The following is a 27,134-nucleotide window of genomic DNA, read 5'->3' as shown; positions in this document are numbered from 1 at the left end:
AACACCTGGCCGGTTGTCAATCAGCCAACCTGAATGGATCAAGAACCACCCGGTCGGCTGCCAATCACCCTCCGGGATATAAGCTACATCCAGCCCCTCAAGGTCAGTCTCAGAGCCAGCACAGCTACTCTCACAGCCAGTTCTGTGAAAATTTGTGTAGAATAAAGCCTTTTGAACAGTCTTTATGTTTTGTGTCTGCTTTTCTGCTCGATAGCGCATCACAATTTATTCCACACAAAATTTGGAGCTGTAATGGAGAAGCTACTGAGCGCTGGGAGCCTTGAAGTCAACCCACGTCATCCGGAAGCACAGGCACACTTTGAAATCTGGAAGCACATGGTCAAAGCGATCATCGAGGTACACGGCGAGGACATCCTAGACTCTGATAGGAAAAGGCTCGTCTTATTCCACTCGAAGCTGGGACCTGAGATTTCTCGGCCCTCAAAGGCAGCACCGAGGACTCTGATGCAATGAACACCCTGGAAATCATGTACAAACCTCCCACAAACGTAGTCTGCACCAGGTACCTTCTAAGTATTCATGCCCAGCTGCCCAGAGAGACGGCTGAGTCCTACCTGGGAGCCCTACGTGAGTTAGCCCGACCATGCCTGGCAGAACCTAGGGTGAACGAAAGGGAGGTCGATAGATTGATCAGAGATGCCTGCATCCGGGATCTACACTCGAGAGCCATAGGGCAGAAGCTGCTGGAGGACACTATTACTCCCTGGTCCGAACCCTGGAGGCTGCAGTCCTGCACACCGAAGCCTTCGACACCAGGTTTCCTCAGGTCTCCTCATGGTCAGCACAGACCACAAGCTGTGGCCCAGAACCAGATGGTGGATGAGAACATCGCTACTGCGGGCGCCCCACGCCCTTGCAAGTACTGTGGGTCCCAGTGTGGGTCAGATTGACAATCACGCCAAAACTGCCCGGCCAGAAATCAGTATGGCTCAAGATGTGGCAAGAAAGGCCATTTCGCTAAAGTATACCTTTCAAAGCCTGACAGCTGCTCAGCAGCCCTCTATGTCCAGCCCCCCTCCCACCTGGTCCCAGCCACGTGCGATTGCTGGGCAACGCCATTGCCCTGCAACAACTTCTGGCCTCCCCATCCTCAGCAGCCCTACTTCCGGCCTCATCGGCAATGATCGCAGCGTGCATGCCATGCGCCCGGACCAGTCCTCGGCCTTGCCAGCACCACCCCACTAAGATGCCTCATCCGCGGTCTACAACAGTGCATCCGGGGAGGAAGGCCAGCCAGACCACTGCCACACACCCCCACGCGGTGCCGCCATCTTGTGCCGGGCAAGCGCAGGTGCCACAGCCACCTCGGCCCTCCGAGGCCCACACCGATCACAGCACTGACAACGATGATGACATGGTCAACACGGGCGCTGACCAGGCCTCCCTACCGACGCACCCCATGCAACTGGATGCCGTCGATCACTACCTGATGCACCCCATGCCTTTGGTCGCCGCTGATTGCCACCCCCCACACTAACGGAGAACACCACTAGCCAACACTCACCTCTCGCCACGCCATATCTGCAGAGGATGCCGCCAGCCACAACTCACCTCCGCCGTCAGGGACTTACGACTCGGACCCCGAGATGGTCCTAGCAGCCACCGCACTGACAGAGAGATCCCGCTTGGCCTCGGGCACTCCATGATGGACGTCAAAATCAAATGTGCCTATTCAACAGTGGCAGCACCAAGAGCTTTATTCACCCAAGCGTGTCCCACTCCCTAAAACTCAAAATCCACCCCACCACCTTCTCTATCGAATTCACCGCCCTGGACCGAACTATTAATACCCTCTGACACCACTCTGTCGATCTGACTGTGATGGGGGGTGGGTGGGGGGGGGTGGAAGACATACACCAGGTTCAGTCTCCTGGTCATGCCCAAACTCTGCACCCCAGTCCTCTCGAGTTTAGACTTCCAATGTCACCTGCAGAGCATCACCTTCACCTTCGCGGGCCCCCTACCCCCACTCACGCTCCACAGTGCGCCGTCCAACCAGCCCTGGACAACCTGCAGCCTCTCCACATTGCGCATCGCCCCTCCCACCCTCTTCTCATACCTCATGCCAGACTGCAAGCCGATATCCGCCAGTAGTAGGCGCTATTGTGCCGCGGACAGAGGTGTAGAGGTGCAGTGGCTTCTGGCGGAAGGTGTCATAGAGCCCAGCAACAGCCCTAGTGGTCGAGGGGGGCAGCAAGCTGAGGATGGTCATGGATTACAACCAGACCATCAACTGGTACACCAAGCTGGATGCCAAGGATAGCTGACATGCTCAATGAGATAGCCCACTACTGGGTCTTCTCCACGATTGACCTGAAGTCTGTCTATCACTGTAATCTGGAAGGCAGTCCTTCTGGCCCTTGTCTAGGGAGTGGTCCGTAGAGTACTGCCAGGATGCCCTCCCCGAGGTGCTCCATGCCATCAGGTCACTCCTATGCATGGTTACCGAGGCCCTCACGAACGCATGTTTTCATTCCCCAGGAAATCGGCAATGGGAACATCACTCCCAGCATGGCTCACATCCCCAGGACCTGTGCTCCTGCGTAGACACGTGCGGGCCCATGAGGCCGAACCCCTGGTTGAGCAGGTGTTCCTCCTACACGCAAACCATACTACACTTACGTTAGGTTCAGGAGCCATAGGGAGGACACGGTCTCAATCAGGGGCCTGGCACCAACAGGACCACCCACCACAGCACAACAGCATCCTTCATCCCAGGACCACGCTGGCCCGACTCACTCCCCCAACCCCGGACAGGTGTGGGACACCCAAGACCATGCCAGCCTACCACACCTTCCCTACCCTGGGCACCCCAGACTCACTCCAACCGTGGCGGATGAGCCCACCCCCCCCCACCCATCCAACGCCTCACACACACTTCAACTCCGGCTTCCCCGGCCACCTCACCACGCTGCACCACACCAGCCGCTTACCCTCACCAAGTTTTGACCAGGAGCCAACCCTGCGACGGTCACAGAGACGCTGATGGTCGCCAAACCATCTAAACTTGTAAATAATGTACATATGTTTGGGGCTATATAGAACATGGAATGTAACCTCCCCCCACCGGGACAATTTTAATGAAGGGGGTGAATGTGGTGATACACCACTAGCCTACTGCAGAGGGGCAACCTGTGTACCTGCAGGAAGGGCACTGGAGGACAAAGCAGCACCTGACTGGCTGTCAATCAGCCAACCTGAATAAACCAAGCCCCACCCAGTTGGCTGCCAATCAGCCTCCGGATATAAGCTAGATCCAGCCCCTCGAGGTCAGTCTCAGAGCCAGCACAGCTACTCTCACAGCCAGCCTGTGGAAGTTTGTGTGGAATAAAGTTTGTTGAATACTTTATGTTTTGTGTCTGTTTTCTGCTTGATAGCACATCACAGGCAGCCCATTGTTTTAATCAGTGTAAGGACACTGGTTAGGTAAGTAAACTGACATGAAATAATGAAACAAATAGAAAATGTTTTTTTAACTTTGGGATTGTAGTGTTGTTATGAGCCCAAAGGGCCCCAAAACCCAGCAGCAATAGACATTCACCAAGACAAGTAGTTTTTAAAACAAAAGTTGTTTTTAATCAGCTTTAAACATGAAAACAGAATCAAACTTTAACTTATCTCTATACTTAACTAACCCAAATTAACCCCCTTCTAATTCTAAGCGCACATGTATGTAATGTGTGTGTAAATTTGAGAAAAGTTATTTGGTTCACAGTTCAATCTCACTTCTCCTTCTTCCAAGTTCTCTGGATGCAGGGAATTCTTATACTGTGCACAGAATTTAACATGTATAAAGTTCACCAGGCTTTGGTGTTCATAAGGTAAATGTTTACCACTCAGGAAGGTTCTTGTAGGGTTTTCAGAGAGAGATTTGTTGTTCCAGGATTTCCACAAGTGAGGTACCACCATTAGTCACCTCAATGTCTTGCTGATGAAACTTGTCCCATCGAGGTACTCCAGATGGTAACCTCTTTCTTTCAGGCTACACAGAGTTCCTTTCTGTTCCACTTATTCCAAGAGAAACATCAGACAGATAGCACTTCCAGCCATCCACTACTCTGGAGCTTTCTGTTTCAACAAGCTTCCTGGCTTGCACTGTTCAGCTGCTTTCAGTGTCACACACTAGCTGAGAGAGCTTCTTGAACTTGTCTTCTCTCTCTCTCTCTCTCTCTCTCCAATTGCCAACTGCCAGAAAACCCATGTGACTCTCTCACTTGCAAAAAACCCCACCTTCTTCAGCAAACCACAGGAGTTCTCCTCTCTTGGTCAAGCTGTTGTCTTAGATAAACAAAACCAAGGAGTGATCTTTCTGTGAGCACACTGTAGGTGCTTTTAAACAGCCATGTTGTCACCTCCAAACAATGGTCTATTCATTTCAATTAGAACCTACTTATGAAATGTGCACAGGCATTCTCCATAGTTTTTGCAACCTTCCTGAATTTGAATTCTTCTGTCTTTCAAATAAGATCTGTTTTAAAATGTGTGTATGTATGTAACCCACTAATCTTACCAAATGCCTCCCAATATTTATCCATTAAAGCGTGAATAAAACCTTTCACGACTGGAGGGAGAACATAAGCTTTTATTAGCTTATAACTGAGGATAGGGTCTTGCAAGGGTCTTCAGAGGGACTCAGGGTTTAGGTGGGAAACCAGGGTTATATATGGGTAGATGGGGGCGGAGCTGGAAGGTGGAGCCAGCCATCGGTATTGCACACCACCAGTGAATCTCAGTACACTGCAGATATAATGTTTCATTATTTGTATAATTAAGTATTGTGAAAAGTGTTTTACAAAATTGGAAATATTATTTCAAATTTATTGTTTGAAATATTTTATTAGATACAGAATTGGTGTATATTACCAATTCTACAGCCAGCCATGAAGGAAGCTTAATTCCTTGATGGAGCATCATAATTTAGTGTGAATTCTATATTGCTGTTTTGTAGCATGGCTCTGGTGACAACACGGAAGTAACAGATTAATCCTTTAATGTAAAACTCTAAATTGAAAATGTATAAACATCCTAAATATCCAATTTGTAATTTGTTTTAAATAGTTGATATAGCAAATTTGTGTGGGAAGTTATTAAGACCTGAATGCTGTTATCTTTTAATAATTTTAAATTGAAGCATTATTTGTTTGTTAGCTCACAATTGGCTGAATTTGTTTGGAAGACGTGGATCCAGGTTGAGATTTTGGAATATTCACAGAAATATGATACGGGAGATTTAACTCGATTGATTGCATGAAAATTGGTTGGTGGGGTGAAGTGTGCGGTGCTATGGGCATTTGAGTTCATTGAGACAAATTGAATAGGTCAGATAATTTGCCTCAATATGCCAATCTGCTAAATTCCAGGATTTGCAGATAAATTCAAGAGCAACTAATCTATCTGCTTTCAGGATACTAGAAACAACTGCAGCTGTGATTCCCAGGCATCCAGACACAAGTGCTCTTCTTCCCAAGCACATGCTTTAAATTCCATCAATTTCAAAAATAATTGTGAATTTAGCGGAGTTAATCCTGCAGCCTGCTTTGAAGTGCCCAACTTGAAGTGAGGTTGCTAACAGTCATGCATTGAAAACCTCTGTGTAAGTGGAAAATTGATGATCCCATTCAAAAATCTTACATGATTAAATTTACCTTTGTAATCTTAGGAACCAAGTCACCCAACTTGTATAAACACATTCTGGGTACATCTTGAGCTGAATGATTCTGGGATAATATTGATTCTAGAGTCACTTAACAAACATAGAGTTTTTGAGTATCTTACAGGAATTCCCCCAATCCTCTGAAAACCATGGAAGTAGAATAAGCCAAGGCTTCAGTAAATTTGACAGTAAGCTACACCATACCTCAATCCAGTTAAATAATGATGCTTGCATCTGACAGAATAGGGGGAAGAGAATGAGAAAGAAAAAAAGAAGGGGCCATAGAGAAAGGAAGAGAAGAATAACAGCACCAGAAACCCCAACACCTTTGACATTTATTTTGGTAATCTGACCAGTGATCAAGGGTGTCAATAAGTATGCAATGTGTCAGGGACAAAATATACATACAGTGAAGTTATAACTAAGATGCGGGGAAACTGGCATTTCCTTCCCCTCACTCATCTTCACCCTAACCACCTCACTAACCAGCTAAATTATGTGCTTTTGTCAATGTTCAGGCCCTTGCATCAAATGGATTTTAGAACTGCCTGAACAAGCCTATTTCCCCTCATTATGTCATTAACATTCATTACTTCACCAGAAATATAAAAAATCATACAGTACAAACAGAAAGTGGATTTTAAAAGTTGTGTTGCAGAATTATTATCAGTGCTGGCAAACTTGGCATTAATTAATTATCAGTAATTGTCCTTGCGAAGATCTTGGAGCTGCCTTCTTGAACTTTTGCTGGTGAGGGTACTGCTACAATTCTATTGGGTAAAGACTTCACCTTTGGAACTCACCAGTGCAAATGAACAGTGTTATATTTTCAAAACAGATTGCTGTACAGCTAAAGAAATTTCAGGTGTGGCATGTCTGCAGCCCATGTACTTCTGGGTGGTAAAAGTTGAGAATTCATAAGGTGTTGTCAAAAAAATGTTACGCACTTTGTTAATAGTAGGTAATATTGTCACAGGTTGCTTTGTCTTGATGGTATCAAAACACATGAGTACAGTTTCCTTCATGTTGCACAGTACTCCACTACATTCTTGAAATGGGCCTTCTGGTTGGTGGAAAGCTTTGTGTAATCAAAAGCTGAGTCGTTCACTAAAAGTTGCCCAACCTTACAACAATGTGGTCAATATTAATGTTGCTCCTCAACCTTCTGCACCCCCCCCCCCCAACCCAGCACCAAAAATTGTTGATAGTGAAAGACATTTTCAATGTAAATACCATTGTATGTCACAGAGAATTTGTTCGTTTCTTTCACTGGAATTCTTTCAATGCCTATTATTATGTAAATTATCACAAATACACCAAATTGTAAGTTTTTAAAATTGAATTCATCATTTTGAAAACTTTTTACTTAAAATATAACTTAACTTGTGCAAATAAACAGCATGTTTTATTAGCAGAAGTGTTAATGAATATCAAGTAAGTTAGATACCACCATCAAACACATGCAATAAAAGGAAAATATTACCAGTCATATAGATCAGGCAGAGTGTTCACTTGGCTGTGTTCAGATGCCATAGAAATATCCATACTTTGACTTTGTAACTATGCAACTATATTGTTCTCGACAACTGGAGTACTTGAAGGGACCATAAACTACTTAACATATTGTAGCCATATTATTTCTCCAGCTCCTGGTACATTTCCACATGTTTGGGGATTTACCATACTTGCTAATTTGCAGCCTTTTTTAAATTCCTGTTTTCCTTCTATGTGTCATGATTCCTTTATTCCACATACTCCCTCTGTACAAGCTAAATTTGATACACCATAACATATTAATGGTTGATACACATCCCTACCCATGATATGTCTCATGATTCTTAAATGGAAACCATGCAATAAGAAGATGCTGTAAAAATATTATTAGTGTTCTCAGGCAGCATTTCCATTACGGGACAGCCATGGAAGAAGACTAAATTACTTCACTGATTAACAAATGGGAATTTTTGGATATTTTTGAGGAACAGCCCTTGCTGTCAAGGAAGAGTAAGTGTCTGAAGAAAATGAGAGGGAGGATATAAAACAGGAAAATAAAGGAAAGATAAATTGAACCTTTCTAGATTCCACATGGGCAAGTAATTCATAAGCAATGCAGATAATAACCACAACTCTCCATTCCTCCCCATACCTTACCATTCCTTTATTAATGACTTTTAACAGTTTTTCTTCCTTGCAAAACTAGCCCCAAAACTTTGATTGTTGGTATCCAGAACAATAATAAGGCAGATGATTTTTTCTAGACAAAAGCCTTGTATCGGACAATCTGCAGAAGATAGCACTTACATCTTACATACATCTTAAGTTGCAATTGAAATTAAAACTTGATTAATTGGATACTAAGTTCCATAGGTGTGCTGTTGGAGATGACTACCCATTCTATGTTGGAAAGGACAAGATGTTGTCCAGCTTCTTCCTAGGCCCTTTGACATTCTGATTTGAGTTGTCTGCAGGAGTCAAATGATGAATATAGGTACTGAAATTTGCTAAACAACAATGGAATGATATTCACAGATTTGAGCTTGGTACAGTCAGCAGCATTGCTACAGCAATGGCATGAAACAGTGTTGGGCCTGTGGAACCTCTTTGTGTTTCTACTTCCCATGGGGTTCTATCTGAGAGAACAGCTGAGAGTGCTGCAGAGCAGGCCAAAAGGGTCCATCCAGAGGACCATGCCAAGGGTGTGTAAAGGTGGTGGCAGTTGTGGAGAGCGAAAGGAGCAGTTTGGTGGGATACGATGATGACAGAGAGTCCGGGATAAAACAGTTACAGGACTATGACTCGAGCCTATTTTGGAAGCTGATGTTATTTTTTGTTTAAAGTTTGAACATGATTTGCCTGTTAAATGCTACCTTTGTTCATGATTAATCTTGTTGCAATTTTCTATGAACTTATTTAGTGGATCCAAAATAGCAACTTTTCGTGGTATCTCTGTGCATGCAGCAATAAAAAATTACATTCATTAGATTAATAGAACGTGTACATTTTCTGTCTTCCTTTTTATTAGAAAAATTCCAATCATTTAAATGAGAAAGGGGAAAAAGTTGGAATGGGCTGTGGGAGAGAAGAAAAGGAAAAATATATGTTAAGGAAAATTGGGTGCTTTCATGATTAATTATTTCAACAGCATTAGTGGACAATAACAGTTGGGATACAGAAGATTAGACTTGAGTGATGGCCTCAGCCTTGGAATTTGACTTTTCTGACCAGGTTGCATTTTGCTGACTGGTCAGTGAACAGGCATCAACAGGAAATCCACATCATTCTCCCCATCACCACTGTCTATTTGCTATTTCAGGAAATGGGCAAAATTCTTGAAAAGATTTCCTTTAAACTCCTTTAGTCTGTAAATAGATTGATCCCATTATTATACTTTTCAAAAAATCCACAGAAACCCATGCATTTAAAAGGTGCATGCATGTACAGTACTCTAAATGTGAATATAATTTATAGGATTTGTACTCCATGGATTTCCATACATATTAAAGGCTAAGGATTATCTTCAAGCTACTGTTGATTGTTGCAAAATATTAACATTGGCTTACATTGGTTATTAAAAAATACTAAAGACTTTGTACATTTTAATGAAACACATAACAAGCAGTGCCTTTACGAAGCTATATTTTCTTAAGGCAGCATCCCTTTCAGCCAAGCTAACAATTGTCAATATAGACAGAGGGTTAAAATTAGGCTGGGTTTTTTTTTGGAACATTCAGATTGGCGGCTGCCAGGGAGACACTAAACTATCTTGGCTAATGACATGTAGGTACTGAGTCTTCAGACCTCTCAGGTGGCTCCAGCCAACCAGATCCTTCAGTATGATGAAAAGGTTGAGATAAAATAAACTGACAGTTGCTAGTCAGTGCAGGCAGCAGACTGCACCCAGGCAGCTGAGACCCCAGGAGTCCTATTTTACAAAGGCTTTTCACTGCTATAAGCACAAACTCTGGAACAGGCCAGATTGGCAGCTGGTGGTCGGCAGGGGGGAGGGGGCGGGGGTAAAGGGAGGGAAACTAGATTACCCAGGAATTGTTGGCTAATTAGAAGCTGTTCCCACCTACTTAAAACCAGGCCATTAAGCAAAAATACAATTCTCATCCTGCTATCACTACAGCACATGACATAATACTCCAATCAATAGCCTCCCACTGACTGCCTCAGCATCCACAAATGAATATATTGCAGTTCAAGTATGCAGTAATTGAGTTGGTACAGCAAAACTGCAAATTACTCAACAACAAAAAAATTCAACATAAAGATAATACTGTTGCACTTTATAATGTGGAGATGAAATAAAGAAATCAGCTCCTTGGTATTGGCAGCTGTCAGAATGAAGATTGTCCAGAAATGAGAGGTCAATAACTGTTCTATTTTATCATGTAATTCCATGTGCATTAACAGTATTACAAGTGAGGATTTATGGTTCTGCTATTTTAAGTCATCTTTCATTGAAGTAAAAGGTGCATTTGAGAAGTTGAATCTACAATAACCAAATCCACATCAATCATGAGGTGGGGCAATGGATATTACAACACTTTAAAAGCAATGCCACTAGCATGTGTGCCACTAATTGACTCGAGAATGACTTTCAGTATCGGGTGTCAAATGCAATCATTCTACCATGGACTCTATTCCAAACTATAGATTTTTTTTAGATAATTGTAAACACAGACCTTCAGTGCAGAAGATTGGAAGATCAACCAAAATTGAGTATTATTATTTTTGCTTTATTTGCGTATTCTAAAATTGTTTGATTTTAAAATGTTTTTCTGGATAAAATGCCTGAAGGACAAGCAATTTCTTATTTGGAAATCACATCAAGGTGGAAATATTGGAGAGGGAGAGCAAAATTATGCATTAAATAGATTAGATTGAAATTGAAAATAAGTTGAGAGTGCTTTACCTCATCTTAACCAATGCAACACGCCAGAAAGCATACTTGGATTTTTTTTAAATTGCCAGTGCTTGCCAGAAAAAAAATGTCAACCAGGCAGAATTTACATTTTATTGCAAGAATGTTGTAGCTGACTTTCAAGTCAGAGAAGAGAATACTGTACATCTAATCCTATTTTTCTATAATTGTCTAGCCAATATCTGAAAGAAAAGAAGTATGGATAGGAATGGTGCAAAAAAGCAGAAGTTGTATTTGATTATTGAAAGAAAATGAACATTTTACCAAATGAATAATTAAGGAAAAGCCAGAACTAATTTGTAAGCATTGTAAAATTGTAATTTCTGTTGTTACTTGCAAGACCAATGATTTGATTCTAGAGCATCTCCAAAGTACATCACACAAAATTTTTTTTAAAAACATCTCAACTTAAGGAATGCATGCACCACAAGCATAGTAAATTATAGGGAAAAGTTATTACCTTTGATAAAATAATAAAGGAGAATCCAAACAAAAGTAAACTGTCCTATAATGATAACAAAAATATGAGGAATACTATGTAAGTATGCAATTGTTCCTCCAGCACAACATGCTTAAGGTTAATGAAGTATGTCTGTGCACTGATTATGCAGGCGAAGCTATTCTTCACTTGAAGGCTACTTATCCTTACTGAAAAATGCCCCACGTGAGATATTTGTTTGACAAGGTGATAAAGACTGGCCTAAACTCTGCTTCTTTGAAGGAGAGAGTAGATTAATTGATGCAGGTACTTTATTCAAGGGCAGATTGAAGCTGAAAAGGGATTACTCTGGAATCTGCCAGGAATTGGTTTAAGCACCAAAACTGATCTCAAATGTCACACAATCTCATTGGTTTTCTTTTATACAGTCCATCAGCTGTTTTGTCGAATACTGGGAGCCATTCATAAAACTTCTGCTAGGCAACACAGTCTCTAGAATAATATTCCTATATTGTCTGTGAAAGAATCTGATCAGATTTGAAGAAACAAAGGTCTTGTATTTTGCCAGCTAAGGTTTGTGACAGAAAAGACTGATAAAAATCAGTTGAAACTCTTGAAAATGAAGTCATGTTCACCAAGTTTATGCCATCATTGGAGAGTAAATTCTAATCTCTCTGTTACAAAATTTTGAAGAAAGATTTAGAGATTATTGGCCTGAAACCTCTTTAATGTTTGTCAAGTGGCAGGAAACAATAGGCACTCAGACAAAGCACTGCAACTTCCAAATGAAGATTTGTGTTAATGTATTGACCCATCATTTAATGAGATATTTTTTACAAATTTTTGTTGACTATAATTTAATCTGTAACTGCGTTCATGGGAGGAAGATGAAAAAATGTCACTAATTAATTGATGGCTACATGATAACTCCTAGCCCCTACAAATCCATATCTTGCAGTACTGTGGTTTCAGAGTGTGTGACATGAAAATTACTAGAATTAACTAATACTTTTTACCTACTGTTGGCAATATCCGATGATATTATACAAGTAGAGCATTCTTTCTCTCTTTTATGTCATAAGTGACTGCAGGGAAAGAGTATCAGTGTTTGCAGAGACATTAGTGCAGCAGTTAGCGACACGCTTGTACAGCACCAGTGATCGGAACCAGGGTTTGTACATTCTCCCTATGTCTGCATTGGCTTTCCCCAAGGGCTCCAGTTTCCTCCCACCCTTCAAAACATACGATGGGTGTAGGTCAATTGGGTGGCATGGGCTCGTGGGCTGAAAGGGCCTGTTACCATGCTGTATGTCTAAATTTAAATAAATTTTAAAAAATTAAACATGTATACTATGACATTCCTGAATCTCTCTCTTGAATATGGGCATCTGCATATAGTCCCAGATTTTCATTCTTTATCTCAATATTATGTATTTATTTAAAATATTATCTCATGAGCATTTAAGTTAATAATGAGTACAAATTCATAGGTTGTTATTTCAATTTAGTTGTACACATTAAGGTTGCCAGTGACTAAAATTTGATGCATTTCTTGACTGAAGTTTTTAGCAATCAAATTCAATTGATTTTGGCAAACATTTTACAAATTTTTAATTTAATAATAATTTCATTTTTAATAATGAAAGAAACAAAAGAAAATTAAGCTGAACTGAAAAGGTGAAAAAAAATCAAAATCTACTTATCTTTCTTAATGCTTCATTGAGTCAAAGGAAGTGGATTTTCATGTGCAGATGTTCAACAGTGAATATCTGACTCCAGCATAATTATGGTGAAGTCCTTCAAGTAATTATGCAGTGCACCATCTTGCATCTAGTTGGTTGAGCTGCAGGTTAGTTTGCATCTGGGTTGTAGGTCCTTTCAATGGCTTCAATTGGTCCAGATTGCATAGCATTCCTGAATAATTATTAACAGAATAACAGTCTAGCAACACACTGATGTAACCACATTTGTAGCAGGTGCCTTATGATCTCATTTTTTTCAGAACCAGATTTTCTGAGGTAAGTTTGAAGCCTATACCTTAATTGTTAGCCTTTTCTTGGGGTTTCCTCATGCAGGAACTGCAGCAATCTTAGATTTGTGCTGATGATTGCTTATATAGAGCTAATGATGTGGATACTTGTGGATCAGCAAATTTCTTCTTCACCTGAGATCTGAGGTTCTTCAAGAATTACAGATAAAATGACTGTTCTTCCTGTGGCTTTTCCCAGTTTAGATGCCTGGGTGAGGATGTCCACCTTTAGCAATAGCCTGGAACCTGGAAGTAAGAAAGGGAAAATGGAAGAATATCACCAATTGACAGATAGCTAGTTCATTCACAGAGCAGATAGACAGATCCCATATTAAATAGATAGACTGTTGGTGATACAAGATACTGTTCAAACAAATAGTAATATAATTGAACTCAGCATAAAATATTTTTGAACAATAATCTGATAGTATCCCAACTATTAATATTCATCAACTATACAAAACTGGCATCTAGAATTGTTCGTTGCAAAATTGAACTTCCACTTAAATTTTCATTATTCATTCTGGTAGCTTTTGGTTGCCTATGCAATTGTCACTGTTTGCATTGATTTCATTCTCATCTTTTTCAAGAAAGCAAAAGAGAAGCTAACTAAGCTTACACCAGAAATGTACTGTGCCCACTCATAAGTTCTCTCATAACTCAAATGATGTGCTTTCATTTTGTAGTTCAGTGATAATAGTGGTCAATTATTAACTCTGACTTTCCGTCATGTCTTTCCATCTATGCCGAACAATGGGAACCTAAGTTTAATATTCCAAATGATGTCACCTTTCATGTAGAATTCTATGCCATCTGACCTCCATTTCATCAGCTATCAAACATAGAGCTGCTCTGTAACATAATTACTGTATTAGCTCAATTACCAAATTGAAAGCAATTGGTACAAGTCTGGTCATAGACTAAATTAGTGACACGTCTTTTCTGCATTCTTAGACTTCCAAAATATTGTCCTTATTCTTGGGAGAAATCACACCAGACACCAGATTGTCAAGGGTGTTAGCAGCATGCATAATTTATAGAACAGGAAAATCACCAAAAAGGCAATGCTAATTTGATACCAGAGGTACCATGTCGGAACCTATCAAAGAACAAAAACTTTACACAAATTCAGGCTCACGAAGGACTTACACACCCCTCTCTTTCAACAAAACCCTCCTCCAAGACTTCCCACCACAGCCACAAAAAATATGCAACTGGCTGGATTTTGTTTCAGATTGTTACAGTGATTCCACAAGTCCTTTGTCATAGCAAATGTTGAAGGACCTTACACTGATGTCCATACACAAGTACATTAATTTTGGAACTGGAAAAAATGGAATTTTGGAATATTCACTTTGGAACTGAGTGTGGCTGGGCCTAACCTACTGGAAAATTATAAGGAAGAGGAGAAGAAAGAAACAATGTCATCAAGAGATGGTACCTTCCTCAGATGTTCAGGGGACAACTCTGACCTGAGCCTCAGTGAGGAATGGTTGGTTTTCATACACTTAACCTGCAATTTTCCCCATGTGACATTGGGATAGGGCAAGGACCATAATTCAAGTAGCTTTCAAGTCAAATATAATGTGCTTTATGCATTTTACCTGTCTTCCCTCTGCCGTTTGTCTGTCCTGATGCCCCTGTACAAAGTTACTTTCATGTCTGCAGTGTTAGCATTGGGAAGTGAAGGCTATAATCCTGTGCAGTTCTGGCCCTTAGAGCACAACCTTGTGCACTTCTGTGCCCAAACAGTCCAATTATGATACACCAGCATTAGCTGCATGATAGGCAGAGCAAGAGCCTCTAGTCAAACTGCTCCAATACTATTAAACACATAAATTCTCCATGACTGTATGTCAAATTCAATATATTCTATGTGAGCATTTCCCAAAACCTGCCATCTGAAGAAGGACCAGCCAGTAAGCAAGAGCTTTGTAAATATGGTCAGCTGGTTTATCCCTTGACAAGAAAGTATGTTGCTTTTCCTTCACTGTTGCTGGCTCTAAATGTGGAAACTTCTTGCCCAACAACATAATGTGAATACATTCACCAGAAGGACGACAGCAGTTCAAGGCAGAAACTCATCCTCACTTTCTCAAGAAGTGCAATAAATTCTGGCTCAGATTCTGTAAACTGAACAAATACATTTTTAAACTATCAGGATGTAGTCAGTGGCATTTTTGTTCAATAACATTGTCCTGGGTAAACTTATACCTCTCACTTTGTTCATTTTAGATTGGTCACAGTGTTTGAGCTACCGAAAGAAAATAGCCACACACGCCAAGAGCAATTCAGTTTATACAAATCTTTATTACAAATTCTAAAGCTGATATCAAACTACAATATGCAAGCCCTTCCCAATTATACTTATCAACGCCTGGACTGGTCCTAACTGCCGAAGCGGGGCCACGACCGCACACTTGCTGTAGGTTGTCGGGGCTCTGGTAGCAGCTTCTCCACCTCCCCCGACCGGGATGTTGGCTGGACTCTAGAAGTTCTTCTTGCTGAGATATGTTGCCACCTCTCAGAGAGTCTCAAACTTCAGCAGTGGGACCATGGCTTATATTACCTAAAAACTGCTTACCCAAGCACCTATTCCCAGCACAGAAAGAAAGATAAGCGAGCAAGCTAGCATGCCTAGGCTTCTAGTGAATAACACAACTTTCAGCTTATCACTTTGAATACAATGGTTTATTTTGCATCAAGGCTAGGCCTCTGACAGTCTGTGACCAAAACAAGCAAGAAGATTAAATGTTCTTGGTACACAGATGTCTTTTTTTGTCAGATAACTGAATCTCTGGCCCCTCAGTGGAATTGAGCTTATGTCTGCTGATTCTAAAAAACAAGCAGAAGCAAAGGCTGCAAAAGTAAAAAACATGGTTTAAATCTTCCATTACAAGCATGTACTCATGAGTGTCCGCACTAATGTTCGGTTTGAGTTTTACTATGAACACACAACTCCTAACATCATTATAGTCTTGGTCAAAATACAGACAAATGAGCTGAATTCCAGCGAGCAAAGTAAGAGTGACTACCCTTGATATCATTTGAACACAGTAAGAACTACCTCTCTGCACCCCCCACAACCCCTGATGATTCTCTCCTGACCTTATCCTAAGATGGCGTGCGGGTTGCCTTCAGGAGAATGATACAGAGTATCATGGACAGAGTACCTGGCCGAGTATTAAAAATCTGTACTGACTAACTTACCAATGTAGTCAGAGATAACTTCAACATCTCCCTCCAGAAGACTAACTGGCATCAATCATACTGGTGCCCGAATAGAGTGTAGTAACCTGCCTTAATGACTGTCAATCAGTAGCATTTACATCAAAAGGCTGGTGAAAGACTCGTGTTGAAGTATGTCAACTCCTGTCTGAGTGGCAACATGGATCTGTTCCAATTCGCTTGTTGTAGCAGCAGGTCTATGGTGAATCCCATCTCATTGGCTCTACACAAAGAACTGAAACATATGGACAGCAAAGATGCTTTCATCAGGATGCTCTTTATTGACTAAAGTTTGGCATTTAACACCATCATCCCCTCAAAACTGATCAGCAAACTCCAAGATCTGGGACTCACCACCTCACTGTGTTAATGAATCCTAGATTTCCTCACCTCCAGACCACAATCAGTGAAGATTGGTAAGAACATTTCCATAATCTCCATCAGTACTGGAGCACCACAGGCCTGCATTCTTAGCCCCTCACTCTACTTACTTTACACCTACGACTGTGTGGCTCGGTATAATAACACCATCTACAAATTTGCCAACAATACCACAGTAGTGGGTTGTATTAATAAAAGCGATGACTTAGCTTACAGGAGGGAGATTGAAAATGTAGCTGAATAGTGAACCAACACAACTTTGCACTCAGTGTCACCAAAACCAAAGAGCTGATTGTTGACTTCAGGAATGGAAAACCAGAGGTATATGGTCCAGTGATCATTGGGTGATCAGAGGTGAAAAGGGTGAACAAATTTAAGTTCTTGGGAGTCACTATCTCTGAGGATCTTTCTTGGACTCAACACTCTAATGGCGTTGTGGAAAAAGTACATCAGCCCCTCTACTTCCTCAGGAGTTTGCATAGGTTTGGTATGACATTAGAAATCCTGGCAGATTTCTATAGATGTGTGGTGGAAAGTGTGCATGACAGTCTGGTATGAGAACACCAATACCTTTGAGCGTAAAGCCCTCCAAAAGGTTGTGGGTTCAGCCCAGGACATCACAGACAAAACTCTCCCCACCATTGAGTAGATCTACAGGGAACGCTGCTGTTGGAGAGCAGCAGCAATCATCAAGGATCCACACCACTCAGAACATGCTCTGTTCTTGCTGCTGCCATCAGGAAAGAGGTGCAGGTGCCACAAGTCTTACACAACCAGGTTCAGGAACAGCTGCTTCCCCTCCACCATCAGATTCCTCAACAATAAACTCAATCAGAGACTCATCTAAAGACTCTTACTTTTGCACTTTATTGATTTTTTTATTCTCTCTATTGCACAGTTGGTTTGTTTATAATTCTTTATCTTTACATTTATCTATTTGTTTACATGTGAACATTGTATAGTTTTTATTTGCATTAACAAGAAGTGGTAATTCTGTCTCACCCGCAGTAAAAAAGATTCTCAGGGTTGTATATGATGTCATGTCTGTATTCTGGCAATAAAGCTGAAATCTGATCTGAATCTAACAAGATAATATTTGAGTCAGTTTGACATCAAAGAACCCTGGTAAAACTGAAATGGATTGAAATCAAGAAATTGCTGACTTATGCAATATCTCTCATAAAAGAATATGGTTGTTGTGGTCAGTAGTCATAGCACCAATGGTTCCTCAAAGGAGTATCCTTGGCCCATCCATCTTCATTGCTTCATCAATTACCTTTCTCTTACATAATGCCTAAAAGAAAGGTATTTGCAGAACACCACACGATATTTAATTTTATAAGACTGTTCATGATGAACTATATCATAGAAAAAATTCTCTCAAAATAATGTTCAGGCATAAGTTAAGTGCCAAACAGCATCTGCATCATGCAAGTGCCATCTGCAATGAGAGAAGGTTTTTCTATCTACCAACCGTTGCTATTCAGCAACATTAATATTGCTGAATTTCCAAGGTAAATAAAAATGGTGGCACTGCTGGAGCTGCTGTCACAGCAGCACTGCCGCTAGTGTAAACCCTGGAGTGTGGAGTCACACCACTTCTTTGAAAGGTTCAACCACATGGTCCTAACGCTGGCAGATCTGTATAGGTATTAAACTGCCTGTTAGAGGAGCCAACGTTATATTTAAACTAAAATCCTGCAACCACGGGTCTGTGCCCAAGATGGAACCACCTGTTCTTGGCAGCAGCCATGAGGAGTTGCAGACTGTGGGGAGCAGAGCACCAGAAACAGGGAGAACACCCCCTTTGAAAAGGAGAAGCAAAGGAGAAGACCCTACAGGACAGTGACCATGGCAGCAGACCAGCGAGAAGCTCAGCAGCTGAGGTTCCCCCAGAGGCTCTGGGCGATTTGCAGTTGGGGGACCTGCACACGCTGCTGGAAACTGGCTCATGGAAACCAGGTATCGGTAGCATGATTTGAGAGGGTGCTGAGGGCAAGAAGAGCTCCTGAAGGGTCTTGGGCACTGAAGGCTTCCTGATCAGGGCGGAGGTTAGGATTTGGATCTCAGATTGCTGATGGATCGAACAGAAATCTGTGCAGCTGGAGAGGCTGTGGGAATGCTGGAGGCAAATCTACAGACACTCAGTGACTCTGAAAGGACTCTGTTTTCATACTGTAAGGGGCACCAGGTGACCCTAATGGTGACTCTACCTTATTACATGCTATGTACTATTACATGACAATGAAGGAATCTTGAATATTGACCAGAAATATGATTGATATGACCACATGACAGTCAATCAGAGATGGGAAAGTTTCTCACTTTCTGATTTCCCAAAGACTTTCTGCCATGTAAAAACAGAGTATAATGCTTTACTGTTAACTTGCCTGGATGGGTAGATCCAACAACATCCAGGATAAAACTTATTCATTTGGTGCTTGAAAGCACCAACATGTTCAAGGGCCTCTGCAGCAGAGTGTGAATGGTGTTTGTGAAAGGCTTGCATTGTTTCTGGATGATTTAACTGACATAATTGTATAGCTGGCAGTATATGGATTCAGTGACATACTTGTGAGTTGGGAAAATGTGAGGATTTTATGGAGTATATGAATGTTCTGTTCCATTGCTAATTGAGTTAGAATGTTGTCAGGAGAAGGATTTTGTGATCATTAAAAGATTTTGCAGCAGTGTCCATGTTCTTAGGCTTCATTCCTAACATTGATTGTGATAGTGATTCCTCAAACTGCAGGACTTCTTGGGCACTGTTGAAGTTGGACATCTCTGCTCCTTTACACTTTGACAATCATGGTATCCAAAACCACATCTAAAAATCATACTTACTCCCATGATTTTCTCCAAAACCTAAAAAACAGTTTCCATGACCAGTTACAGGTGATTAACACACCATTTTTATGGGGTCCAGACATAACTTCAATTAGCACACATTATCCGGAGGTGCCATTCTTTCATTAATTTTGACCTCATGAATGTATGCTAAGTCAACATACATCATGAAACCCCAAGTATGAGGGAACATAAATATTGTGTACTACCTGCACTGAGACAAATGGGCCTGGGTTAATCAAGTATTGTAATCTAAGTTCACATTTGACATTTCTGCCTTTTCAAATGATTGATTCATGCAAGATGTTGCAAACTTCTACAACAGACAGTTGCAAGATAAACTGAATTTCTGAACCATATACAAGCTTCTAAACCATTTTTCTATTCTCCATTTCACGAAAGATTTGTTTTGTTTTCACTTCCATTTTCCATTCTATTTATAAATATTGAATGTAAGCTATTTTTATGCATTCCCACTTTTTGATTGTCCCATATTATGAAGAGAGGGTCCATCTGAAGTTAGAAAGCCTCATACCTTCATGTGTATTGCTGACCAATCTGAAATGTTAACTGCTATGTGCTATTTATTTGCATTTGCATTTCCAAATTTGTTAACAAACATTTTTGCCTTTTTCTTTTCTCAATTGCAATTGAATTCTGATTTATAATCTGATCATGGCATTTAATCCTGAAATTTGAGAGTATTTTTGCTGCATATAAATCCTCACTTCTTCTGCCTAATTAAGCCTCAAACTAGGCAACAAATGTGCAATCAACCCCTGAGGCTACAAATGATGTTACCAGATGATTCCACTTACACTCGGATTTTGCATATATCACTTTTGCAGTTCTTTGTTCTTCCTAGAATTCTATAACACCCATGAAAATTAAGCAGATGACTCAGATGCTACACTTCATGGGTATTAAAACTTCAAAGAACATGCTGTGTGACAAAAAAAGGTACAGTCTGGATGATCACTGATCACAGTAGTTTCACTGTGATAAATATGCACCATATTCACCAGGAAACTCCCATATTATATGATCTTTTTTTGTCCTATTACTATTTTTGTGCAATATCTTTCTTAATATTTTGAGACTTTGTCAAAAAAAAATAAAATCCCAGTTACGCTGTTGTATTGCAAACTTTACAGAGCATGATAAAGAAAATAAAGGGACTGACATAAATACATAATGTACAATTCTTGTTCATTTGCTTCAATTTGTGCTAGAACTGCTCATGTGGAGAACTTCCTGTGGCCCTTTTATACTGATAATATACTCATGCATTATCCTGTGGAGTGTCTGGATATTGGTACACATCTGTGATTTTGTACATGATAACCTTCCAACCTTATCTGTGCCATAAAAGGGCAAAATTTCTACATAGGGGGAAACTTAATCACTTTGCACTTTTCACATATCTATCGGGGTCAGCAGAGGATGTGTTAGTGTATTCACTTCATTTTGTTTTGAATTTTGAAAATCATAACTGATACCTCCTTGGACAACTCTTAAAACATGAGGATATAATGCATCAGGGTTATGGCATCTGTCAAATTAGTCCTGTTAACTTATTTGGAATTTATTAAATTTCTTCATTTCTAATTTATTAAATTCTTTTGGTATTAACAGAATCGATTTTGTGTCTTCCATTGTGAAGGCAGATTCTTATTATTTGTTTAATAATGATTAATTTGTGTAATATTCATTATTTATTGATTAACATTTCCAAATTCCGGTCAGATCCAACTCTTCTGTAAGAGAACCCATTATGGTTTTTAGACTACAATGTCGGGAAAATAGCGGGAAAAAATTAACATAATTATTGTCCATGTGGTTGTTCACACTGGGCGCCTTTTTAAACTGCAAGTGCATCAGTCCCAGTGGTTGGACGTGCAGTAGAGTGGACGACTGTCAATGAATTTTTCTGGTACAGTTTACACTGCATGCTTCCTCCAAAAAGTTGTAGGGGTCCTGCAGGATAAATTGCAGTTCAGAGTTGACTCAAAATTCCTGGACGTTCCTTTTTAGACTGCCCATGTAGCAGCAAAATTCCTTGATTGCGCCGTTACTTACCTGCATTCTAAAAACCATACATGTCAATTTTTCTCATTTTTGTTATCATTCTAAAATTCTTTCTTTTATCTTATGCTATTTTTAACTATCTTAGTCAAAAAAGAAACGCTCTACCAATGGGAGTTTTATTTCTCAAGGGAATAGATATTCATTGTGAATATCTAAACTTTATCTACCATTGTTTTAGAGAATGAATTGCAGATCTTTGCCATTCTCTGGGTGGGGAAAGAATCTCTCATTTCCTTTTACCTTTCTACAAATTACTTTGATCCCTCTACTAAGAGAACTACATCCATTATATTCAACAATTATGGCCCCTCATCATTTTATACCCTTCAACTAAATTCCCTTCACGCTCCTCTTTTCCACATAGCCCAAGCTTATCCAATCTTTCATAATTAAAATTTTGCATTCCTGGAAATCATCCACACTCTCTCCAATTCAATCACATTATTCATGTGATGATGTGGCTAAAATTATATGCAGTAATCAAACTGTAATCTACCTAGATTTTAGTGATTAGATGGAATATGATGCGTTAATTATATCCAGGCAAGTTTTTTTCAAGTAATATGTGGTTGTCACAACTGGAAAATGAGGCAAGGCAAGTGGCAAGAGGCAAAGGAACACTTTGGGACCAGTGACCAAAGTACTATTTGTTTTAAAATAGTTATGGTCAAAATAGGACTGGTTCACAACATAAAGTTTTAAATTAGGGCAAAGCCAATTTTAACGATAGGAACTTGCAAAGGTTGATTGAGAATAGTTGTTAGTAGGAAGAGGGATATCTGGAAGTGTGAAGCTTTAAAAGGTGTGACAGAGAGAGAGTTCAGGGCCAACATGCTTCTGTGAGAATGAAGGATAAAACTAGCAAAATTAGAGAACCTTAGCTGATAAGTGTATTGAGACTCTGATCAGGTAAAAGGAAGCATATGTCAGACATAGGCAGCTAAGATCAAGCAAATACCATGAAAAATCTAAAGAATGGAGGAGTACATTTAAGGAAGAAATCATGAGGGCAAAAGGACACGAGATATCTTAGGAAAATAAGGTAAAGGATAATTAATAAGAGATTCCACAATACTACAAGTATATTGGGTTTTTTTTAATTGGCCACGAAGAGAATAATTCTCCATAAAGATTAGTGTAGTCTCTCTGTGTGGAAACATGGGAGATGGGCAAGGTCTTCAGTGATTACTTCTTGTCTATATTTATCATAGAGCTCATGGAAGTGAGGGAATTCAGGGAAGAAAACAGTGATGTCCAGGAACATATTGATATTTTAAAGGAGGAGGTCTTGACAGTCCTGAGGTGTGTAAAGGTGAATAAGTCCCCAGTACCTGACCAACTGTATCCTAGGACATTGTGCGAAGCAAGGAAGGAAATTTCTGGAGCCCAAGCAGTGGTTTTTAAAAAAATATTCTTCAGCCATGGGGGAGGAACCATAAATCTAGAAGGTGGCTAATGTCTTTATGTAAGAGCTGGAAGATCAAGCCAGGAAAATACAGGCCAATGAACCTAATATAAGTGGTGAGTACATTACTGAAGGAATTCTAGGAGATGGGTTCTATCTGCATTTGGAAAGGCAGGGATCAACTAAGGCAGAATTTCTCTTTTTTAAAATTATTTTTATTGAATTTTATCAGAAAAACAAACAGAAAAGCAATAAATCAATTGCAATGAAACCTTTGCAGATTTACAAATAATATCATATGGTACAGTAGTAATACTACTTAATTCTAAATCCAATAAGTGGTAACACAATATTGTGTTACAATATTGTAAGAGATTAAGTAAGAAAAATGAAAAGAAAGAAAAAAAATCAAATTCACAGCAATCAAGGTTAAAATTCATATTGTATGTAATGTTAAATCCATACAAGTGGCCTCAGGGGATCCAAACGAGAAGGCCCACCGACATTCATCATCCCACCTGATTAGTCAAATTATGGAAGTGAGCTAGAAATGGGCCCCAGTCTTAACAAAAGAAATCTTGATTTTCGAGATATTATGCCTAATTTTCTCCAGATTTAAAAAGTCTATAATAATTAATAGCCATTAGGTGGGAACTCATCTTTTTTATTTTAACAGAATTGCTCTTCTTGGAGAATGCTGTAATCTGTCTTTGATTAGAAAATAAAATAATATTTATATCTTTACCAAAAAGTGCAACTACCTGACATGGATCTAACGTGATCCCAAATTTGGTTGAAAATGTTCTAAAAATGTCAGCCCAACATTTTTGCGAATTAGGGCAAGTCCAAAACATTTGTCACAAAGTGAACTAATATCAGAATAAATTCGATCTAGTTTGCAGTTCTCAATTGGTGGGTTGTGGCCATAGAATTTTTCTATGTGGGTCTTTACAAATGTTAAATAAAATACTTTAAATTAAATAAAAATGGTTTCTTTCAGAGCTGCCTTTGACTTGAAAATATTGTTCAGTCATTGCCATTAGTGAACCATGGCATATTAGGCCGGAAGACAGGTGAACCTGACACCAAAAAAGGTTGAGAACCACTAGACTTGGTATAGTCAGTATAGTTTTGTGTGCATGAAATTGTATCTCACAAATTTAATTGAATTTTTTGAAGGGGTGATCAAAAGGACTAGTGAGGATTGGGCAGTAGATGTTATCTAGATGAATAATGCTTTTATTAAGGTTCTGCATGGTAAACTGGTCCAGAGGTGAGATCATATGGCTCACCAATTGGATTCAGAATTGCTTGGTGGGGAGGAGTCGTAGGGTGGAAATTAAGATTTGTTTTTCAGAGTTGGTGATGAGGACAGTGACGAAGGTTGTCTAGGTTGCAAAAAATCAAGACCAACTAGAAAAGTGGATTAAAAAATGGAAGGTGGGATTTAACTCAGACAAGTGCAAAGTATAGCATTTTGGGAAGAGATTGCAACAGTACACAGTAAATGACAGGGCCACGGGGAGTGATGTAGAACAGAGAAACCCCATGGGTAAACTAGGAAGTGAAGTTGGCATATGGTGCCCTTGCCTTCATCAGCCATGGCACGAGAATGTTGACAGGATTTCAAGGTTTGAGTTACAGGGAAAGGTTGTGCAGACTAGGGCTTTTTTCTCTGGAGCGTAGAAGATTGAGGGGGGACAATAGAGGTGTTTAAGATTTTAAAAGGGACAGACAGAGTAAATGTGGATAGGCTTTTTCAATTAAGAGTGGGGGAGATTCAAACTAGAGGACATGGTTTAAGATTGAAGGGGGAAAATTATAAGGGGAACATGAGGGGAAATTTCTTTACATAAAGGGTGGTAGGGATGTGGAATGAGCTTCCGTCAGTCGTGGTCGAGGCAGGATCATTGGTTACATTTAAGGAAAGACTGGATAGTTACATGGATAGGAGAGGACTGGAGGGGTATGGACCGGGTGCTGGTCAGTGGGACTAGGAGGGTGGGAATTTGTTACGGCATGGACTAGTAGGGCCGAACTGGCCTGTTCTGTGCTGTAAGTGGTTAAATGGTTATATGAGAACAAGAAATAGAATGCCATGTTCCAGCTGTGTAGGACATTGGTGAGGCAGGACTTGTAATATTGTGTGTAGTTCTGATTGCCATGCAATAGGAAGGATGTGATTAAGTTGGAGAAGGTGCAGAAACTACTTATAAGTAAGTTGCTGGGATTGGAAGACTTTAGTTATAATAAGAGATTCAATAGGTCCTCAGTTCACTGTTGTTCAGACAGTGAATGTTGTACATGTCATTGACACTCACATTCAATACCATTCAGAATATATAAAAAGTACAACATTTGATGGTAAAATATACACACACTAAAAAAATTAAAGATATTTAAAATAACTGAATTTGGTCATTAGAAAAAGCCCTTACTTTCCTCCTGGATCCTATTTCTCCCTTTCATTTCAATAGGATAACAGTACCTTTGCCAGGTGTAACCTGGGGCACAAGCTGAGGAGAGAAACATGGAGGAAAAAGTGGCAGGTTGAGAGATGGGTTAGTGCTGAAAAGTAAGATATGCATGGAGAAACGATGGTTAATCGCATTTACACATTGACGTGGATCTGAAAATGTGCCTTCTTACTTGTTAACTATTTCCAAATTAGCAGCATCCCTGTAGATCAATGAAATTAAGAGAAAAAGATGGCCAATGCTTGAGATAATTGGTAGATGGAAAATATTTCATGATGATAATGAAGCAAGAGAACTTGATGACTCATGAAGTGAGTATGAATCTCACTATTGCTTCATCAGAAAGGAGTATGAGGAAATGTGTGGACTGGAGATGGTGTTGTATCAGCAACATGTGTTGCTCTGAAGAATAATGTATTGGTGTAGGCTTAAGCATCCCGAACAAAATGATTGTCTTTTAAAATATTTTTATTAATATTTTACAGTCTAAACAATTAAACCATACAATTATACAATGTGCTACAATTTTTTTAAAAATTACGAATATTCTCATAATAAGGAACAATCATGATGGTGAAGAAAAATTTAACAACAACAAAAAAAACCCAAATGAGAAAAAAAATAAAATTTCAAAACCCCTTCCTCTAAGCAAGGTTGAAAGTTGACATGTATGAATCAAGTGACACCAACATGGAGAGGGACAACACAGCACCAAGATTCGAGAACAACACTAGTTCTTGAGATATTGAAATATTCAATAAGTGGTTTATATTAAAATAATAATAAAGATTTTTTTATAAAGCTAGTTTGATCTTCAGAAATGATTGATGGTAAAATATTCTCCAATCTGTGGGGCAATACTTTAGCCAAGATCTTCAAATCAACATTAAGTAAAGAAATAGGCCTATAAGAAGCACATTCAAGTGGATCCTTCCCATTTTTCACAATAAAAGATATAAAAGCTTCATTAAAAGATGGTGGAATATTCCCTTATTTAAATGTGTCATTAGGCATTAAACTTAATTGAAGCATGAGCAATTTAGAAAAGGATTTTTAAAACTTCAACAGGGTACCAATGAGTTCCTGGAAATTAACCTGATTGTGAAAAAGAAATCACAAAAACTATTTTCTCTTGGGAAATATGTCCCTCAAGACACCCTGAGAGATCGTAGGAAAATTTAGGCGGACCAAAAAGTCCATCATTAAGCTATTATCATTATTAAATTCAGAAGTATACAATCTGGAGTAAAATTCTCTATAGGTATCATTTATTTTAGAATGATCTGTAGGATCCATACTATCATCCATCTGAATTTTAGTAATTTGTCTCTTAGCAGCCATTCCTTTCAATTGATTCAGATTTTTCACTTCACCATAGACATAAAACTGACTTTTACTCCTCAGAACTTGCTGTTCAATGGAATAAGTAGAAAGAAGATCAAGTTTAGTTTTAAGTTCAACTCTCTTTTTATATAATTCAATGTTTTAACTTGTGCATACTGTAAATCAATTTGTTTAATATGATTGATTATATCTAATCTTTCCTTATTAGTCTTTTTCTTGATATTAGTTGCATAATAAATAATTTTCCCTCCATGATGTGCTTTCATAGGGTCCTAGACAATCAAGTTAGAAACTG

The 27,134-nt window shown here is 39.7% G+C and overlaps 1 protein-coding gene across 16 annotated transcripts in view; it reads left to right on the top strand.

The window, feature by feature from the left end:
* ttc29 (tetratricopeptide repeat domain 29) overlaps nt 1-27,134 on the top strand; it is a 445,918-nt gene that overhangs the window by 265,832 nt on the left and 152,952 nt on the right. The window contains exon 12 of one of the 16 annotated variants that reach the window (XM_069926385.1): nt 5,426-5,727. The exons of the other annotated variants lie outside the window; for them this stretch is intronic. Within the exon in view, the coding sequence (XP_069782486.1) occupies nt 5,426-5,433 (8 nt within the window). The 3' untranslated portion in view covers nt 5,434-5,727. Of the gene's footprint in view, nt 1-5,425; nt 5,728-27,134 lie in introns of those variants that run through there. 16 annotated transcript variants of the gene reach the window in all.

The sequence above is a fragment of the Narcine bancroftii genome, chromosome 3 (genome assembly GCF_036971445.1).
Source record: "Narcine bancroftii isolate sNarBan1 chromosome 3, sNarBan1.hap1, whole genome shotgun sequence".
Lineage (NCBI taxonomy): Eukaryota > Metazoa > Chordata > Chondrichthyes > Torpediniformes > Narcinidae > Narcine > Narcine bancroftii.
Note: the sequence above shows the minus strand (reverse complement) of the source record. Positions and strands in the feature narration are given on the sequence as shown.